The sequence below is a fragment of the Chiloscyllium plagiosum genome, chromosome 16 (assembly GCF_004010195.1).
Source record: "Chiloscyllium plagiosum isolate BGI_BamShark_2017 chromosome 16, ASM401019v2, whole genome shotgun sequence".
In the NCBI taxonomy this organism is placed as follows: Eukaryota; Metazoa; Chordata; class Chondrichthyes; order Orectolobiformes; family Hemiscylliidae; genus Chiloscyllium; species Chiloscyllium plagiosum.
Genome location: NC_057725.1, coordinates 68,731,543 through 68,749,460, shown reverse-complemented (window position 1 = coordinate 68,749,460; position 17,918 = coordinate 68,731,543). Strand labels below are relative to the sequence as shown.

Here is a 17,918-nt window from a genome sequence, read left to right as displayed (position 1 = left end):
AGGGGACAACCTCTCATTGAAGTAACTGATTCCTGGGAAAGTGCTGGGATATGAGCTTGCTCCTCACCTCCTGTAGGAATTAAGTACTCATTCAGGGACCACTGGAGGTTAAAGTCATTTTCAACAGCGGTACAGAGTATCAGAACCCAGCACTCCCTGATACACAGCCCCAGGTTAGATACAGAATAAAGCTCTATCTACCCTGTCCCTATCAACCACTCCGAGGACAGGCAGCACAGGGTTGGATACAGTGTAAAGCTCACTCTACTCTTTTTAAACAGAAATTCCTCATGGCAGGGATAGCACAGGGTTCTAATAGAATAGAATCCCGACAGTGTGGAAGCAGGCCATTTGGCCCATCAAGACCGTGGGTGGCACGGTGGCACAGTGGTTAGCGTTGCTGCCTCACAGTGCCAGAGACCCGGGTTCAATTCCAGCCTCGGGTGACTGACTGTGTGGTGTTTGCACGTTCTCCCCGTGTCTGCGTGGGTTTCCTCCGGGTGCTCTGGTTTCTTGCCACAGTCCAAAGATGTGCGTGTCAGGTGAATTGGCCATGCTAAGTGTTAGGTGAAGGGGTAAATGTAGGGTATGGGTGGGTCAGTGTGGAATTGTGGGCCGCAGGGCCTGTTTCCACACTGTAAGTAATCTAAGACCCTCTGAAGTGCATCCCACCCAGACACACTCCACAGTCCTAACCCTGTAACTCTACATTTCCCATGGCTAATCCATCTATCCTGCACATTCTTGGACACAATGAGCAATTTAGCATGGCCAATCCACTAACTGACCCTTGTCAGCTCTTTTCTCTCCTTATAGATGCTGCCAGACCTGCTGAGATTTTCCAGCATTTCCTCTTTTGGTTCCACCTAAATGCACATCTCTTTGGACTGTGGGAGGAAACTGGAGCACCCAGAGGAAACCCACGCAAACTCGGGGAGAATGTGCAAACTCCACACAGACCCCACGCAGACACGGGGAGAATGTGCAAACTCCACACAGACAGTCGTCCGAGGATGGATTCGAACCCGAGTCCCTGACGCTGTGAGGCAGCAGCGCTAACCACTGAGCCACTGTCACCCCAGGAGTTAAGCTTTCATGTTGAGCACCCTTCAATCAATTCTCCTTCTATTTGCAGAAATCAGCAGATATCAGACACAGCTCCTTCTTAGAAAATGGTACTTTTCATCAACCTGCCTGACATGGTATGACAGGAGAGTGTAACGGAGATTTCTCAGGATGGGCTGCAGAGTTTCAAGTATAAAGAGAGATTGGAAAAACTGGGGTGTTTTCTTTGGAGCAGAACAGACTGAGAGGGGATATGATGGAGATTTATAAAATTAGGAGGAGCATAAACAGAAAGAAACTTGTCCCTTTGATGAGGGGATCAATGGCCTGGAGGCCTAGATTTAAGACAAGGGGTAAAGGTTTTAAAGGCAATGTGAAGGAAAAACGTTTCACTCAGAGGGAGGTGGATATCAGGAAATCACTGCTTGTAAGGATGGTAGACACAGAAACCCTCATTACACTTAAGAAATATTTAGATGTGCACTTGTGAAACCAAGGCATACAAAGCTATAGGCCAAATGCTGGAAAATAGGATTAGATTAGTCAGCTGGTTGTTTTTGACTAACATGGATATGATGGGTCAAAGGCCCTTTTCTTGTGTTATCGATGATTTTATGACTTCCGAGGCAGGTGGGACTTTCAGAAGATGTTTGAGAAAGTTACCACACGTTGGCTGACTTAATAACATTAGAGTCCAAGGCGTTGGGGGTAAAATCGCAATATCCTCTCAGAGATGACTGGTGATAGTTTAACTTAAGGGTCATCAGGCCTTAGGTAAGGGGAAAGGTTGAAGAGGGTGACCTTAGCCAATGTGAGAATTGAGTCTATGCTGTTGGCGTCACTCTGCAAACCGGCTGTTCAACCAACCGATTTCATTTTATTTTATTTATTTATTATCACGTGTACCTAAGTACAGTGAAAAGCTTTGTTTACAAGCAGCACAGGCAGATCGTAGTAGGCATGGACATAAGATTAGAGGGTGAAAAAAAACTTAGAGACATACAGGTTACCTTGCACAGGGCGTGGGCTGGGAAAGATTAACATGAGCAAGATCAGCATTATTTGAAGTTAGAGAGTCTATTCATCAGTCTGATAATGGGTAGGAAGGAGTTGTTCCTGAACCTACTGGTGCATGTGTTCAAGCTGCTGTATCTTCTGCCTGATGGAAGAGATTGTAGGAGAGCATTACCAGGGTGCGATGGGTCTTTGACGATGTTGGCAGCCTCTCCGTGGCAACGAGCTGTGATTATGGAGTCCATGGTTGGAGGATTCGCTTCCATGATTGTCTGGGCTATGCACACAACCTTCTGTAGTTTCTTACAGTCCTGGGCAGAGCAGTAGCCTTACCAGGCCATTATGCACCCAGACAGGTGGTGCATCTGTAAAGGTTAGTGAGGGTCCTTATGGACATGTTATATTTCCTGAGCCACCTGAGGAAGCAGAGCGTTGTTGTGCCTCCTTGACCGTTGCGTGAGTCCAGGACAGATTGTTGGCTATTGTCACTCCGAGGAACTTGATGCTCTCCGCCCTCTCATCCTCAGCTCCGTTGATGTAGATGGGGGTGTGTTCGCCTCCTTTCTTTCTGAAGTCAATGATCAGTTCTTTAGTTTGATGTTGAGAGGTTGTTCTCATTGCACTACATGACCAAGCCCCCTCTCTCCTTTCTGCATTCTGACTCGTCATTGTTAGATATCCATCCTACCACTGTGGTGTGATCAGCAAACTTGTCGACAGCATTCATTCGGAACTTGGCAGCACTGTTACGGGTGGACAGGGAGTACAGTAAGTGGCTGAGGTCACATCTTTGGTCACTTCAGTGGTGAGGGTTATCATGGAGGAGGTGCTGTTGTCTATCTTTACTGATTGTGGTCCATGGGACAGAAAGCTATAGATCCCGTTGCAGAGGGCAGAGCCAACGTTAAAGTGTCGGAGTTTCGAGATCAGTCTGGAGGGGGTAATGGTTTTGAAGGCGGAGCTGTATTCGATGAGCAGGAGTCTGACATAGGTGTCCTCGTTGTTCAGATGTTCCAGGGATGAGTGCAGGGTGAGGGAATGGTGTCCACTCTGGACCTGTTACATCGGTAGGCAAATTGTAAGGCTGGGAGACTAGAGTTGATGTGGGCCATGACCAGCCTCTTGAAGCACTTCATGATTATTCAGGTCAGAGCCACTGGATGGTAGTCATTAAGGCACATTGCATGTGCTTCCTTAGGTACTGAGGTGATGGTGGTCTTCTTGGAGCAGGGGAGTCTTCGGCTTGTAGGAGGGAGAGGTTGAATACCTCAGCCAGTTGGTCCACACAGGATCTAAGTGCTCAGTTGTGGACTCTATCCGGGCCTGTTGCTTTCCTTGGGTTGCCTCCTAGGAAGACCAAGCTGATGTCTGCAGCAGTGACATTGGGCACAGGTGCATCCAGGGCAGGTGACACCATGCCACTGGCATTCTGCTCAAACTGAGCATAGAAAGCATTGAGCGCATCAGGGAGGAATGTGTCTTTGTCCACTATCTTTCTCTGCTTCATGTTGTATCCCGTAATGTTGCTTAGGCCTTGCCACAGATGGCAGAATTCGGTTAGGTTGGTTTGGGCCTCTGAAGTGGTCTGGTACTGCTTCTTGGCATTTCTGATGTCTTTACGAAGGTCATATCTGGAAATCTTATATAGATCTGTGTCATCCGACTTAAACCCTGCATATCTGGTCTTCAGTAGAGAGTGGATTTCATGGTTTGTCCAAGGTTTACAGTTGGGGAACACTCGGATTGACTTCTTTGGTGCACAGTCTTCCACGCGTTTGCTAATGAAGGTGGTGGCGTACTCATCGAGGTTTTCCGCTGAGTACTTGAATACGGTCCAGTCCACTGATTCCAACAATCCCAGAGATGGTCTTGCGTACCAGCATTGCACTTCTTTTTGTGAAAGGCCCTTCCATTTCGGCTTCTGCCTGTAAGCTGGGAGGAGGAACACAGTGCTGTGATCTGCTTTTCCGACTTGTGGGTGGGGGATGGAATGGTGGCTGTGTAGCAGTGATCCAGGATGTTCGGTCAGGACAGGAGAAGTGTTGCTGGTGCTTTTGCAGCACCCTGTTGAGGTTAGCTTGGTTGAAGTTGCTGGCTACAATGAATAGGCCCTTGGGGAACTTGGTCTCTAGAGTGTTTGTGATGGTGTAAATTTTGTCCAGGGCACTCTTCACATCTACATGGGTTGGTATGTAGACTACTGTCAGGATAACGGAGGTAAACCCGCGCAGCAGATAGTAGGGACGGTCACTGTATGGTATTTTAGGTCTGGGGAGCAATGGATAGCCAGAATCACTACGTCCGAGCACCAAGAGGCGTTGGCCAGGAAGCATATCCCACTGATCTTCGCTTTACCCGAGGACGCCATGCGGGTGTATGGAGAACCCGTTAGCTTGTAGGATGCAGTCAGGAATGACAGATGAGTCAAGTCTCCATGAAGCAGAGCACACGACAATCCCTCAGTTCCTACTCAGTCTTGAATTGAGCTGTTTGATCCATATTTGATTAGATTAGATTAGATTCCCTACAGTGTGGAAGCAGGCCCTTCGGCCCAACCAGTCCACACCGACCCTCCGAAGAGTAACCAACCCAGACCCATTTCCCCCTGACTAATGCACCTAACTCTATGGGCAATTTAGCATGGCCAATTCACCTGACCTGCACATCTTTGTGACTGTGGGAGGAAACCGGAGCACCCGGAGGAAACCCACTCAGACACGGGGAGAATGTGCAAACTCCACACAGACAGTCACCCGAGGTTGGAATTGAACCTGGGAGTCTGGTGCTGTGAGGCAGCAGTGCTAACCACTAGGCCACCGTGCCACCCAATTTGCGTAGATTGAGAATGGACTAACTAATAAAAGACAGAGAGTTGGGATTAGGGGGCATTTTCAGAACGGTTTCTTGTAACTAGTGAGGTGCCACAAGGCCCCGCCCCCTCAGTGCTCGGGCCAGTCTGCTTTACAGTATACGTGTGATTGACTTGGATGAGGAGAGTGAATGTAGTATTGCCAAGTTTGCGGATGGCACAGAAATAACTGGGAATGAAATGGAGATACAAAGGATGAAGACAGGTTGTGTTAGTGGACCAATATTTAATAAAAAGAATATAACGTGGGGAAATGTGTATTTAATAAAAAGAATATAACGTGGGGAAATGTGTGGATATACACTTTGGCAGGAAGCATAGAGGAACTGAATGTTACTTAAGTGAAGAAATCGTGCGGAAAGTTGCAGAACAGTGGGATTTGGGAGTCCTCATGCACAAATCTCAAAAAAAATCTAGCATCCAAATTCAGAGGTCAATAGGGAAGGCAAAAGGAATGGTGGCCTTTATTTCAAAGGGAATATAAATGTAGGGAGGTTTTGCCAAAACTATACAGGGCACTAGTCAGACCACAGCTAGAATACTGTGAACAATTTTGGGTCCCTAAAGATTTACTGGCATTGGAGGCAGTCCAGAGGAGGTTCAGTAGAGCAGTTGGAGGGACTGTCTTATGAGGAGAGGTTGAGTAAGTTGGGCCTATACTCATTGGAATGTAGGAGAATGAGAGGCGACTTTATTCAAACATCAAGATGCTTTCTCTTGTGGGAGAGTCAAGGACCACAGGGAATAATCTCAGAATAAAGGGTTACATGTTTAGGACAGAGATGAAGAGAAAGCTTATTCTCTGAGGGTTGTGAATCTGTGAACGATTTTACCACAGAGGGATGCTGAGGGTGAGTATTAAGTGTATTCAAGGCTAGGAGGGACAGATTTTTAATCAGTAAGGGAATCAAGAATTATGTGGAAAACAATTACGTGGAAAGTGGAGTTGAGGATTATTAGATCAGCCATGATCTCATTGAATGGTGGAGCAGGCTGGATGGGCTGCTCTTATATCTTATGTGACATAAAATGTAGATACATAGTCAGTTCTCTACCAGGCCACAGGGTAACTGTGTCTCTGTCTCTCTCGATCTCAGACCAGTTCACATGGGACACTCACTGCACTGACTGTCGATTGGCCACCAGGAGCCCTCAGAGGCGAACTTCGTTCACACGCCACGTCCTCCCAGTCAGCATCGTAGACCGACAGCAACCTCAGGAACCCACACCCCCTATCAAACAGCACCCAGCTCCTTTTGATGACAAGCTGGAGTGCAGAGATACGTTGGCCCAGAGCCTGACCCCATACAGCTGGAAGTTAGGTGAGGCGGTGCTTTGTTTAACAGCTAATGCCGGGGACAGTTATAATGTTGAACAGGTAAAGGTGTACATGGTCAAGGCGTTTGACTAACTGGGTAGGGAGTCTGCTCATAATGCGCTGTCTAATGTCCTCTTTGCTGGAAAGGTGTTCATGGAGTTGGCCTAATTGTGCCTCCAGCAGCAGAAGTCTCACCCAGGGCAAAACACAGCTGAAAGATGGTGGTGAGGTTGGGCTGGTTTATTTGAGAAACTAAGGCTGAAGAAGATCGTGACACAAAGTTTTGGAACTCCAGAGGCTGTGTTTACGGAAGGGTGGATATTGCATTCAAGCGAAACAGTCAGCTGTCACAGAGAGGGACTGACTAAGGAGCAGAAATTTGACCATTGAGCTCACTGAGCCTGCTCTGCCATTCAATCATGGCTGATAGGTTTCTCAGCCCCAGTCACCCGCTTTCTCCCCGTAATCTGTCATCCCCTTGACAATCAAGAACCTACTTATCTCTGCCTTAAATATACTCAATGAGCTGGCCTCCACAGCCTTCTGTGGCAGTGAATTCCATAAATTCACCACTCTCTGGCTGAAGATGCTTTTCCTCATTTCTATTCTAAAGGGTCTTCCCTTTACTCTGAGGCTGTGCCCTCAGGTCCTAGTCTCTCCTGCTAATTAAAACATCTTCCCAATGTCGATTCTGTCCAGGCTGTTCAATGTTCTGAAAGTTTCAATCAGATCCCCCCTTTTCCTTCTAAATTCCATTGAGTATAGACCCAGAGACCTCAAACATTCCTCATATGTTAAGCCTTTCACCCCTGGGATCATTCTCACGAACCTCCTCTGGACCCGCTCCAGGGCCAGTACACCTTTCCTGAGGGATAGGGCCCAAAATGACTCTCAGCTTATAGAATCACTAACATTACAGACGTTAATTATTTGGCTAAAAGTGAATCAAAGCCCAGAATGTGTATTTGATGGATGTGGAGAGAGATGTTATCGAGAGCACTGTCTCTAGAGCGGTACTCTGTCAGAGAACGAGAGAAGCAGCCCATAGGAGTAATCGGACAGAAGATGATATTTGACATACACTGTGGAAATAAAGGTCAGAGATTCACAATGTAGCCTGATCATTGATAAGCTGCTAAAGTGTTTCCTGTTGTAGAAACCTTGAACTCTCATTCCCTTCAACGAAATGAGAGTGAGCCGAGTGAGTGAATCCAGTAAAAGTGTTCCAATAAAAACTGAAAGAACAATGGATGCTGGAAATCAAATAAAAAACAGAAATTGTTGGAAAAGCTCAACAGGTCTGGCATCATCTATGGAGAGAAATCAGAGTTAAAGTTTCGGGTCCAGCAACGCTTCTTCCGAATGGGGTACAGTATTCCAGTGTAAAGTGCAGATAGTTTCGGTTTCAATCTGACGACACATACTGTTACTTTGAACCTTGCTAAAGTATATTCTAGGTGACAAGCTCAACAGTAATTTTATGGCTCTCTCTATAGCACAGGCTAGACAATACTGTGTTCTGCTTACCTTATGAATTAGTGTTTAAACACATTCATAGAATCATAGAGTTAGAGAGAAGTGCAGCACAGAAACAGATCCTTTTGTCCAACACGTCCATGCCGACTAATATCCCAACCTAATCTAGTCCCATTTGCCAGCACTTGACAAACTATCTCTCTAAACCCTCCCTATTCATATACCCATCCAGATCCCTTTTAAATGTTGAAATCGTACCAGCCTCCACCACTTCCTCTAGCAGCCCATTGCACACACGTACCACCCTCTGCGTGAAAAAGTTGCCCCTTAGGTCACTTTTATATCTTTCCCCTCTCACCCTGAACCTATGCCCTCTAGTTCTGGACTTCCCCCACACCAGAGAAGAGACTTTGTCTATTTATCCTATCCATACCCCTCATGATTTTGTAAACCTCTATAAGGTCACCCCTCAGCCTCCGATGCTCCAGGGAAAACAGCCCCAGCTTATTCAACCTCTCCCTATAGCTCAAATCCTCCAACCCTGGCAACATCCTTGTAAATCTTTTCTGAACCCTTTCATGTCTTACAACATCTTTCCAATAGGAAGGAGACCAGAATTGCATACAATATCGAAAAGTGGCCTAACCAATGTCCTGTGCAGCCACAACATGACCTCCCAACTCCTGTACTCAATACTCTAATGAATAAAGGAAAGCATACCAAACGCCTTCTTCACTATCCTATCTGCCTGCGACTCCACTTTCAAGGAACTATAAACCTACACTCCAAGGTCTCTTTCTTCAGCAACACTCCCTAGGACCTTACGATTAAGTGTATAAGTCCTGCTCTGATTTGCTTTTCCAAAATGCAGCATCTCGCATTTACCTAAATTAAATTCCATCTGTCACTCCTCAGCCCATTGGCCCATCTGATCACAATACCATTGTAATCTGAGGTAACCTTCTTCGCTGTCCACTACACCTCCAAATTTGGTGTCATCTTCAAACTTACTAACTATACCTCACATCAAAATCATTGATATAAATGACGAAAAGTAGAGGACCCAGCACCAATCTTTGTGGTCACAGACCTCCAGTCTGAAAAGCAACCCTCCACCCACCCTCTATCTTCTACCTTCGAGCCAGTTCTGTATCCAAATTGCTTTTTCTCCCTGTATTCCATGAGATCTAACCTTGCTAATCAGTTTCCCATGGGGAACATTATCAAATACCTTAGTAGTCTATATAGATCACGCCTACCACTCTGCCCTCCTCAATCCACTTTGTTACTTCTTCAAAAGACTCAATCAAGTTTGTAAGACATGATCTTCCACGGACAAAGCCATGTTGACTATCCCGAATCAGTCCCTGCCTTTCCAAATGCATCTAAATCCTGTCCCTCAGGACTCCCTCCGACAACTTGCCCACCACCAATGTCAGGCTCACTGGTCTATAATTCCCTGGCTTTTCCTTACCACCTTTCTTAAACAGTGGCACCACGTTAGCCAACCTCTAGTCTTCCGGCACCTCACCTGTGACTATCAATGATACAAATATCTCAGTAAGAGGCCCAGCAATCACTTCTCTATCTTTCCATAGAGTTCTAGGGTACACCTGATCAGGTCCTGGGGATTTATCCACTTTTATGCATTTCAAGACATCCAGCACACCCTCCTCTGTAATATGGACACTTTCCAAGATGTCACCATCTATTTCCCTACATTCTATATCTTCCATGTCCTTCTCCACAGTAAACACTGATGCAAAATACTCGTTTAGTATCTCCCCCATCTCCTGTGGTTCCTTGCTGATTTTTGAGGGACCCTATTCTCTCCCTAGTTACCCTTTGTCCTTAATATATTTGTAAAATCCCTCTGAATTCTTCTTAACCCTATTTGCCAAAGCCAACTCATGTTCCCTTTTTGCCCTCTCCATATCTCTCTTAAGTATACTCCTACTGCCTTTACACTATTCTAAGGATTCACTTGATCTCTCCTGTCTATACCTGACATATGCTTCCTTCTTTTTCTTAACCAAAACCTCAATTTCTTTAGTCATCCAGCATTCCCTATACCTATCAGCCTTTCCTTTCACCCTAAGAGGAATATACTTTCTCTGGACTCTCGTTATCTCATTTCTGAAGGCTTCCCATTTTCCAGCCATTCCTTTACCTGCAAGCATCTGTTCCCAATCAACTTTTGAAAATTCTTGCTGAAAATGTGTTGCTGGAAAAGCGCAGCAGGTCAGGCAGCATCCAAGGAGCAGGAGAATCGACGTTTCGGACATGACCCCAGTCCCTCCTCCCTACCTTTTATCTTAGCCTGCTTGGCACACTTTCCTCATTTCTGAAGAAGGGCTCATGCCCGAAACGTCGATTCTCCTGCTCCTTGGATGCTGCCTGACCTGCTGCAATTTTCCAGCAACACATTTTCAGCTCTGATCTCCAGCATCTGCAGTCCTCACTTTCTCCTTTTGAAAATTCTTGCCTTATACCTTCAAAATTGGCCTTTCTCCAATTTAGTACTTCAAGTTTTAGATCTGGTCTATCCTTTTCCATCACAATTTTAAAACTAATAGAATTATGGTCACTGGCCCCAAAATGCTCCCCACTCACACCTCCGTCACCTGCTCTGCCTTATTTCCCAAGAGTAGGTCAAGTTTTGCACCTCCTCTAGTAGTTGCATCCACATACTGAATCAGAAAAGTTTCCTGTACACACTTAACAAATTCCTCTCCATTTAAACCATTAAAGTGATTGCTGGGCCTCTTACTGAGATATTTGTATAGCCACTTTGAGGTGCTGGAAGACTGGAGGTTGACTAACGTGGGTGCCACTGTTTAAGAAAGGTGGTAAGGACAAGCCAGGAACTATAGACCAATGAGCCTGATAGTGGGCAAGTTGTTGGAGGGAATCCTGAGGGACAGGATATACATGTGCTTGGTAGGGCAAGGACTGATTAGGAATAGTCAACATGGCTTTATGTGGGAAATCATATTTCACAAACTTGATTGAGGTTTTTGAAGAGGTAACAAAGAGGATTAATGAGGGCAGAGCAGTAGATGTGATCTATACGGACTTCAGTACGGCGTTCAACAAGGTTCCCCATGGGAGACTGGTGAGCATTGGCCTTTCTCCAATTTAGTACTTCAAGTTTTAGATCTGGTCTATCCTTTTCCATCACAATTTTAAAACTAATAGAATTATGGTCACTGGCCCCAAAGTGCTCCCCCACTGACATCTCAGTCACCTGCCCTGCCTTACTTCCCAAGAGTAGGTCAAGTTTTGCACTTTCTCTAGTAGGTACATCCACATACTGATTCAGAAAAATCACTTAACCAATTCCTCTCCATCTAAACCCGTAACCACCCTATTATTCTTACAGACGACTGAGATCTCCTTACAAATTTGTTTCTCAATTTCCCGCTGACTATTAGGGGATCTATAATATACTCCCAATAATGTGATCATCCCTTTCTTATTTCTCAGTTCCACCCAAATAACTACCCTGGATGTATTCCCAGGAATATTGGACAAAGTCTTGTTTGTTTAAGCCTGATCTCTGGCAAAATACAAAAGAAGAGAAGTTGACTCCTGAAATGGGAGGCATGAAACAGATAGAGTTTGGTGCTGGTCAGAAGGTCATGATGAGGTGGGGGAGGGGATGAGTTGAAGGTGGTGATTGAAGTTGTTGTGAAAAGACCAGCTACAGTCACACACTCAGTGAAGACCAGAGAGAGAGAGAGACTCTCTGTCAACGCCACCTGGATCACTTGCCGAAAGAGGAAATCTGACAAAGGGAGAACAGAGAAGCTCCCTGACCATCCAAAATCCTGCCACAACCTAAAGGGAAATTCAGAAAGAAATTGAAAACTGTCTGGTATTACAGACCTAGTCAGGGTCTTTGGTTAAAATAAAACCAATGTCACAGTCCCAATGGCTAAGTAGATTGGGTAGTTAAAATCAAAGCTCAGAATCCATATTTTAAAAGATATTGAGAGAGCAGAGTCAAGTTCATGGGAATAACAGGTAATACTTGGATAGAAACCAAATAAGTTAATTGAGTATACGTAGCAGAGAAGAAGAAAAACACTATTTCCTTTTTTGTTTATGTTTACTCTGGCAATATCAATCATACATGCTTCAGTTGTGATTATAGTAACAACTAGTTTGCATCCCAACCTGTTGAATTTAAGGCACGGTTAATGTTGGCTTAGTCCTATCATATTTTGGGAAATTACATACTTTTTCACATTTTAATGTGCATGTTTTTCTTTAAGTGGGGAGGCGCTGTAGTGTACAGTCCTCTCTGCTGCTGTTTTCTTCACTGAGAAATGAAAGTTATTCAAGGATAGCAGCTGATGACTGAGCAAGTGTTAGTTCTACCCAGTGTGGTATACAACACTACTCATCCATTCATTCTCCTGCCATAGACTGGGACTCTACAACTATATCTGGAGAGATACAAATCAAGATGAAGGTTCACTGATTCTCAAAGGGAAACCAAGTAAAAATTCAAAATTCTCTTCCATTGTAAATGCACAAAAATGGCAATGATGTGTAACCTTTTCTCATTTCCCCAGGTGGTTTGTCCTTGACCTGTTCTTCCTCCACGTCTGCAATAAGTTCCCAACGGTAGGTATCTGTACATAGATAATGTACACACACACGGACACTTTCATCCTCATTATCAAATTCCTTGATGGCCTTACAGCCCGGTGATCTCCTCAAGCCTAAAACTGTGCTGCTGCAGTGCTGGTGTCCGGTACAATCTGTAGTGTTTTGTAAATTGTACGGCGCATTCTGAACCCTTGAGGCTACCGATACAGGAATGTACGAGCAGAGGCAGTTTACTGGGAGGACATAATAAGGGTTTGAATTTAAACCAGTCTCTTGCTGAAGACAGAACTGTTTCTGTCCCAAGAACTTCACTGACTGTTAGGGTGAAAAATAAGCAACATGGCCATCAGATATGAAAACTCCAGAAGCTGTTTTAGACGAGGTTTTACACCAGAGGGTTAGACACACCACAGCCATTCAGAGATTTGCACAAGTTCCTCTGCGGTTTGAGTGACAGACATGTTTGCACAGTCTATATACACTGATGTTACAATGAGTGAGGGGGTGGGGGGGAGGGGGAACTGTCCCGGAGATGAGACACTGGCCTGAGGTCGGGGTGGGGAAGGCACTGTCCAGATTATATCCCAGGGTGAGTTGGTGGGTGCAGTGGGAGCTCACTGTGGGAGTAGGGGATCAGTATGGAGGTGGAGGTGGAGGGTTGGGAATGGGTGTGGGGTCGGGAGTTTGCTGAGGGGTGGGGACACGGACTCACTGTTGGGGTGCGAGGACTCAGTGTGCGTTGGGGTCCTCTGGCCACAGTGTTCCTTTTAGTGTGTAATGTTCCTTAGCCATGACTTTGTTCCTGTGCAGACCTCAAAGTACCTGGTTGACCTCGAAATCGAGATCTCTGAGATCTATCAGCCGGCCGACTTGTCGATCTGCAGCTCCTCAGCTGGGGGATACACACAATGTGAGGCTTTGGGCACTTCCAAATGCACCGGCTAATAGCTCTAGAGTAATACAGATGCCTGACATCAAACGCAAGTCAGAATTGTCTACAGAACCAGGTACTGTGACTGACTGAAGCAGAGAGAGCTCAGCTTCAGGAGCAACGGGACTCAGTTAGTTATGGGAATGGGAAGTACAGAGCATCAACCAGAGAGTGGACTACACTAGACCTGGTCTTGTCCAACAAGATATGTTTAATTATTGACCATTTGTGAAAATGCCCTAGGTAGCAGTGACCATAACATAATTGAATTTTGCATAATGTTTAAAGGGCAGAAGTGTTGGTCTGAGACTAATATTGTAAATTTAAAATAGGACAGTTATGAGAGCATGAAAGCAGAACTCACAAAAGTAAACTGACAATTTAGGCTAAAGGATAGATCAATACCTTGAAAAGTGTGAAAATAGATAAGTCCCCTGGGCCAGATGAGATTTATTCTAGGACTCTCTGGGAAGCCAAGGAGGAGATTGCAGAGCCTTTGACTTTGACCTTTATGTCGTCATGTCTACAGGAATAGTGCCAGAAGACTGGAGGATGGCAAATGTCTCCTTGTTCAAGAAGGGGAGTAGAGACAACCCTGGTAATTATAGACCTGTGAGCCTCACTTTGGTTGTGGGTAAAGTGTTGGAAAAGGTTATAGGAGATAGGATTTATAATCATCTAAAAAGGAAGAAGTTGATTAGGGATAGTCAACACAGTTTTGTGAAGGGTAAGTCGTGCCTCAAAAACTGTATTGAGTTCTTTGAGAAGGTGACCAAACAGGTGGATGAGTCTAAAGCGGTTGATGTGGTGCATATGGATTTCAGGAAGGCGTTTGATAAGGTTCCCCTCCGTAGGCTATTGCACAAAATACGGAGGCATGGGATTGAGGGTGATTTGGCGGTTTGGATCTGAAATTGGCTAGCTGAAAGAAGACAGAGGGTGGTGGTTGATGGGAAATGTTCATCCTGGAGTTCAGTTACTAGTGGTGTACCACAAGGATCTGTTTTGGTTCCACTGCTGTTTGACATTTTAGTAAATGACCTGGATGAAGGTGTAGAAGGATGGGTTCATATATTTGCAGATGAAACTAAGGTTGGTGGAGTTGTATATAGTGCCGAAGGCTGTTGTAGGTTACAGTGGGATGTAGATGAGCTGTAGAGCTGGACTGAGAGGTGACAAATGGAGTCTAATGCGGAAAAGTGTGCGGTGATTCACTTTGGAAGAAGCAACAGGAATACAGAGTACTGGGCTAATGGGAAGATTCTTGGTAGTGTAGATGAGCAGAGAGATCTTGGTGTCCATGTGCGTAAATTGCTGAAAGTCAGGTTGATAGGGTTGTGAAGAAGACATGGTGTTTTGGCTTTTATTGGTAGAGGGATTGTGTTTCAGAGCCATGAGGTCATGTCACAGCTGTATAAAACTCTTGTGTGGCCACACTTGGAGTATTGCGTGCACTTCTGATCACAACATTATGGGAAGGATGTGGAAACTTTGGAAAGAGTGCAGAGGAGATTTACTCGGATGCTGCCTGGTATGGGAGGATGGTCTTATGAGGAAGGGTTGAGGGATTTGAGGCTGTTTTCATGAGAAAGTAGAAGATTGAGAGGTGACTTAATTGAGACATATAAGATAATCAGAGGATGGACAGTGAGAGCCTTGGGATGCAATAGTTGGGCAAAGGTGATGGTGATAGGTCAGTGTGAAGTGTGGAGTGGACAGATGGGAAGGATGGTGGACAGGTAGATCAGGTCAAGAGGACGGATCTGAGTCGGGGCTTGGATCTGGGCTGGGGTGGGGAGAGGGGAGATTTGGTAACTGGTGAATTCAATGTTCATGCTATGTGGTTGTAGGATCCCAAGGTTAGAGGGTGCTGGTGGAGAAAAGATATTGGTAGTTGAGATTATGTGATCAGAATGTGAAAATGGCAGACAATGTGTCTAACTACCAGATTTGAAAGGACAGTAACTGGGATGGAGGGGGGGTGCAGAGGGGAGAGGACATGATAACAGAACATAACACGCTAAAAGAAAGGGAAGAATTGGGAGTTGGTTCACAATTTGAAGGTGTTGAACTCAGTATTAAGTCCAGAAGGCTGTAAGGTGCCTAGTCTGAAGATGAGATGTTGTTCCTCCAGTGTATGCTGTGATTTACCAGAGCACTGCGGCATGCTGGGGACAGATATGTGGGTATGTGAGCAGGAAGCTGTGTTAAACTGACCGGCTAGAGAATGATGTTTCCTCTTATGGGACAACCTGGAACTAGAGGTTATTGTTTAAAAATTAGGAGGTGTCCATTTAAAATAGAGATGAGGAAACGATTTCTTTCTCTAAGAGTCTTTGGAATTCCCTTCCTCAAATTGCAGTGGATGCAGAATCTTTAAATATTTTTAAGGCTGAGCTAGATAGATGATTGGTTACCAAGAAGATGTACCATTATTGGGGGAATCACAGGAATGTAGAATTGAGGTTAAAATGAGATCAGCCATGGTCTTATTGAATGGGAGAGCAAATCCAAGGGGCTGAGTAGTCGATTCTTGTTCCTTGTTTGCATGGTGAGGTATGCACAGAAAACTTATTCTTTTTAAAAGGGTTTATTTTTCTCAGCTGTAGAACAGTAATCAGATGTTACGTTTTACCTTTTGAATCTCGTTCTAGCTACAGATTACCTCCGGTCGGAGGAGACATCCTGGCTAGCAGACAGCACTGAGACACAGACGATGAGTGTGATAACAGAGGTAGCCTCCAGGTAGGTGAACAAATCAAATGATTACCGTGCTCCCCATTACATGGCTTTTTTCCCTGCACAGTCCAGGCTATTGTGCAAGTTTGGTGCCAGGGATTCTTTCCTGTCGTCCCTCGCATTGTTATGATGTTCAGTTCAGAAGCACTGCAGAGTGATTTACAAACATGGGTGACCATTTTCGTTTGAGCAATCTTCCACCCAGACATGTCCATTTCAGGGCCCTTCCTCTGCCAGGCCTGAGGGCATCTCTGTGAGATGGTTCCCAACCCTCCTAGCTGTTCCTGAAACTGGGTTTAGTGGTTGCAATCGTTGAGCTGGGTGTGTTCCTTCCCTCGTGCAGAACTGCACACTGACATATTTGACCATAAGACATCGGTGCAGAAAATAGGCCAGTCGGCCAATCGAGTCTGCTCCACCATTCAATCACGGCTGATAGGTTTCTTTTTTAAATGAGAAGTTAGGTTAGATTCCCTACAGTGTGGAAACAGGTCCTTTGGTCCAACAAGTCCACACTAACCCTTTTCTCCTGCTAATGGAAACATCTTCCCAACGTCCACTCTGTTCAGGTCATTCAGTATTCTGAAAGTTTCAATCAGATCCCCACTCATCCTTCTAAACTCCATCGAGTACAGTTTCAGAGTCTTCAAACGTTCCTCATATGCTAAGCCTTTCATTCTGGGATCATCCTCTGGGCCCGCTCCAGGGCCAATACATCTTTCCTGAGGAATGGGACCCAAAATTGCTCACAATACTCTAAATGTGATCTGACCAGAGCCTTACAAAGCCTCAGAAGTACATCCCTGCTTTTATATTCTCGTCCTCTCAAAATGAATGACAACGTTGTATTTGCCATCTTAACTACTGACTCAAACTGCAACTATACCTTAAGAGAAACCTGGACTCGGGCTCCCAAGTCCCTTTGTACTTCAGATTTCTAAATTTTCTCCCTATTTAGAAAATAGTCCATACCTCTATTCTTCCTACCAAAGTGCATGACCTCACACTTTACCACAATGTATTCCATCTGCCACTTCTTTGCCCACTCTCCTAACTTGTCTAAACGTTTCTGCAGTCTACCCACCTCCTCAATCCTACCTGCCTCTTCACCTGTCTTTGTATTATCTGTAAACTTAGCCAAAATGTCCTCAGTTCCTTCATCCAGATCGTAAAGTGAAAAGCTGTGGTCCTAACTGTTGTGATGCGGAGGTCAAACCCCTCTGCTAATTAAAACTAACACCTCAGAAAAGCTCGCTCACCTCATAATCTGTTAAATGTGAATGAGTGAAAGAAAACGAATGACTTCCACTGTTTAAAGAATAAAAAACAATTTATTTTCCTAACTCTTAACAGTGAACACGACACAAAAACTATGAACAAACCTGACCCCAACTAATCACAATCTGACCCCAACTCCATTAAAACGCTGCTCCAATAACACAATTATTAAACATTAAATCAACTTAATCTCTCAAAGTCTATACAGTCTCTTAAGCTGTCTTCCTTTTGCTCTTCTGAATCTGTTGCTTCCTTCTGTCTTTCCGAACCGAGTGATTTCTCCCTGGGTCGTCTTCTGTGATTTTTATTTTTCACTGTGAGTGTCTTTGTATAAAATTTCTTGGTACCTTTAATAGTTGATGTCTTCTGAGAGATTTCTTTGAGAACATGGAGATATTTATTTGGTTGGATGGCAGTTGGTTCTGACTAATTTTCAAAATACCCTTCCTTTTTACATTTTTTTTTGGTGGCCAGTGACAAACACTGCCCTTTCTCCTGGTTTTTTTTTCCAGTTTTCTCCCCGTTTCTTTTTTTTTCTTATTCTTTTTTTTTTCTTTTTCTTTTTTTTAAAATTTAACCCCCACACTACCACCTAAGTGCGGTAGTGCTTA

The 17,918-nt window shown here is 44.8% G+C and overlaps 1 protein-coding gene across 1 annotated transcript in view; it reads left to right on the top strand.

The window, feature by feature from the left end:
• Nucleotides 1-13,855: 13,855 nt before the first annotated feature.
• Nucleotides 13,856-17,918, top strand: part of LOC122558064 — an 11,765-nt gene continuing 7,702 nt past the window's right edge. The window contains exons 1-2 of the mRNA XM_043706388.1: nt 13,856-13,888; nt 15,945-16,035. Coding sequence (XP_043562323.1) covers nt 16,007-16,035 — 29 coding nt within the window. The 5' untranslated portion in view covers nt 13,856-13,888; nt 15,945-16,006. The remainder of the gene's footprint in view (nt 13,889-15,944; nt 16,036-17,918) is intronic.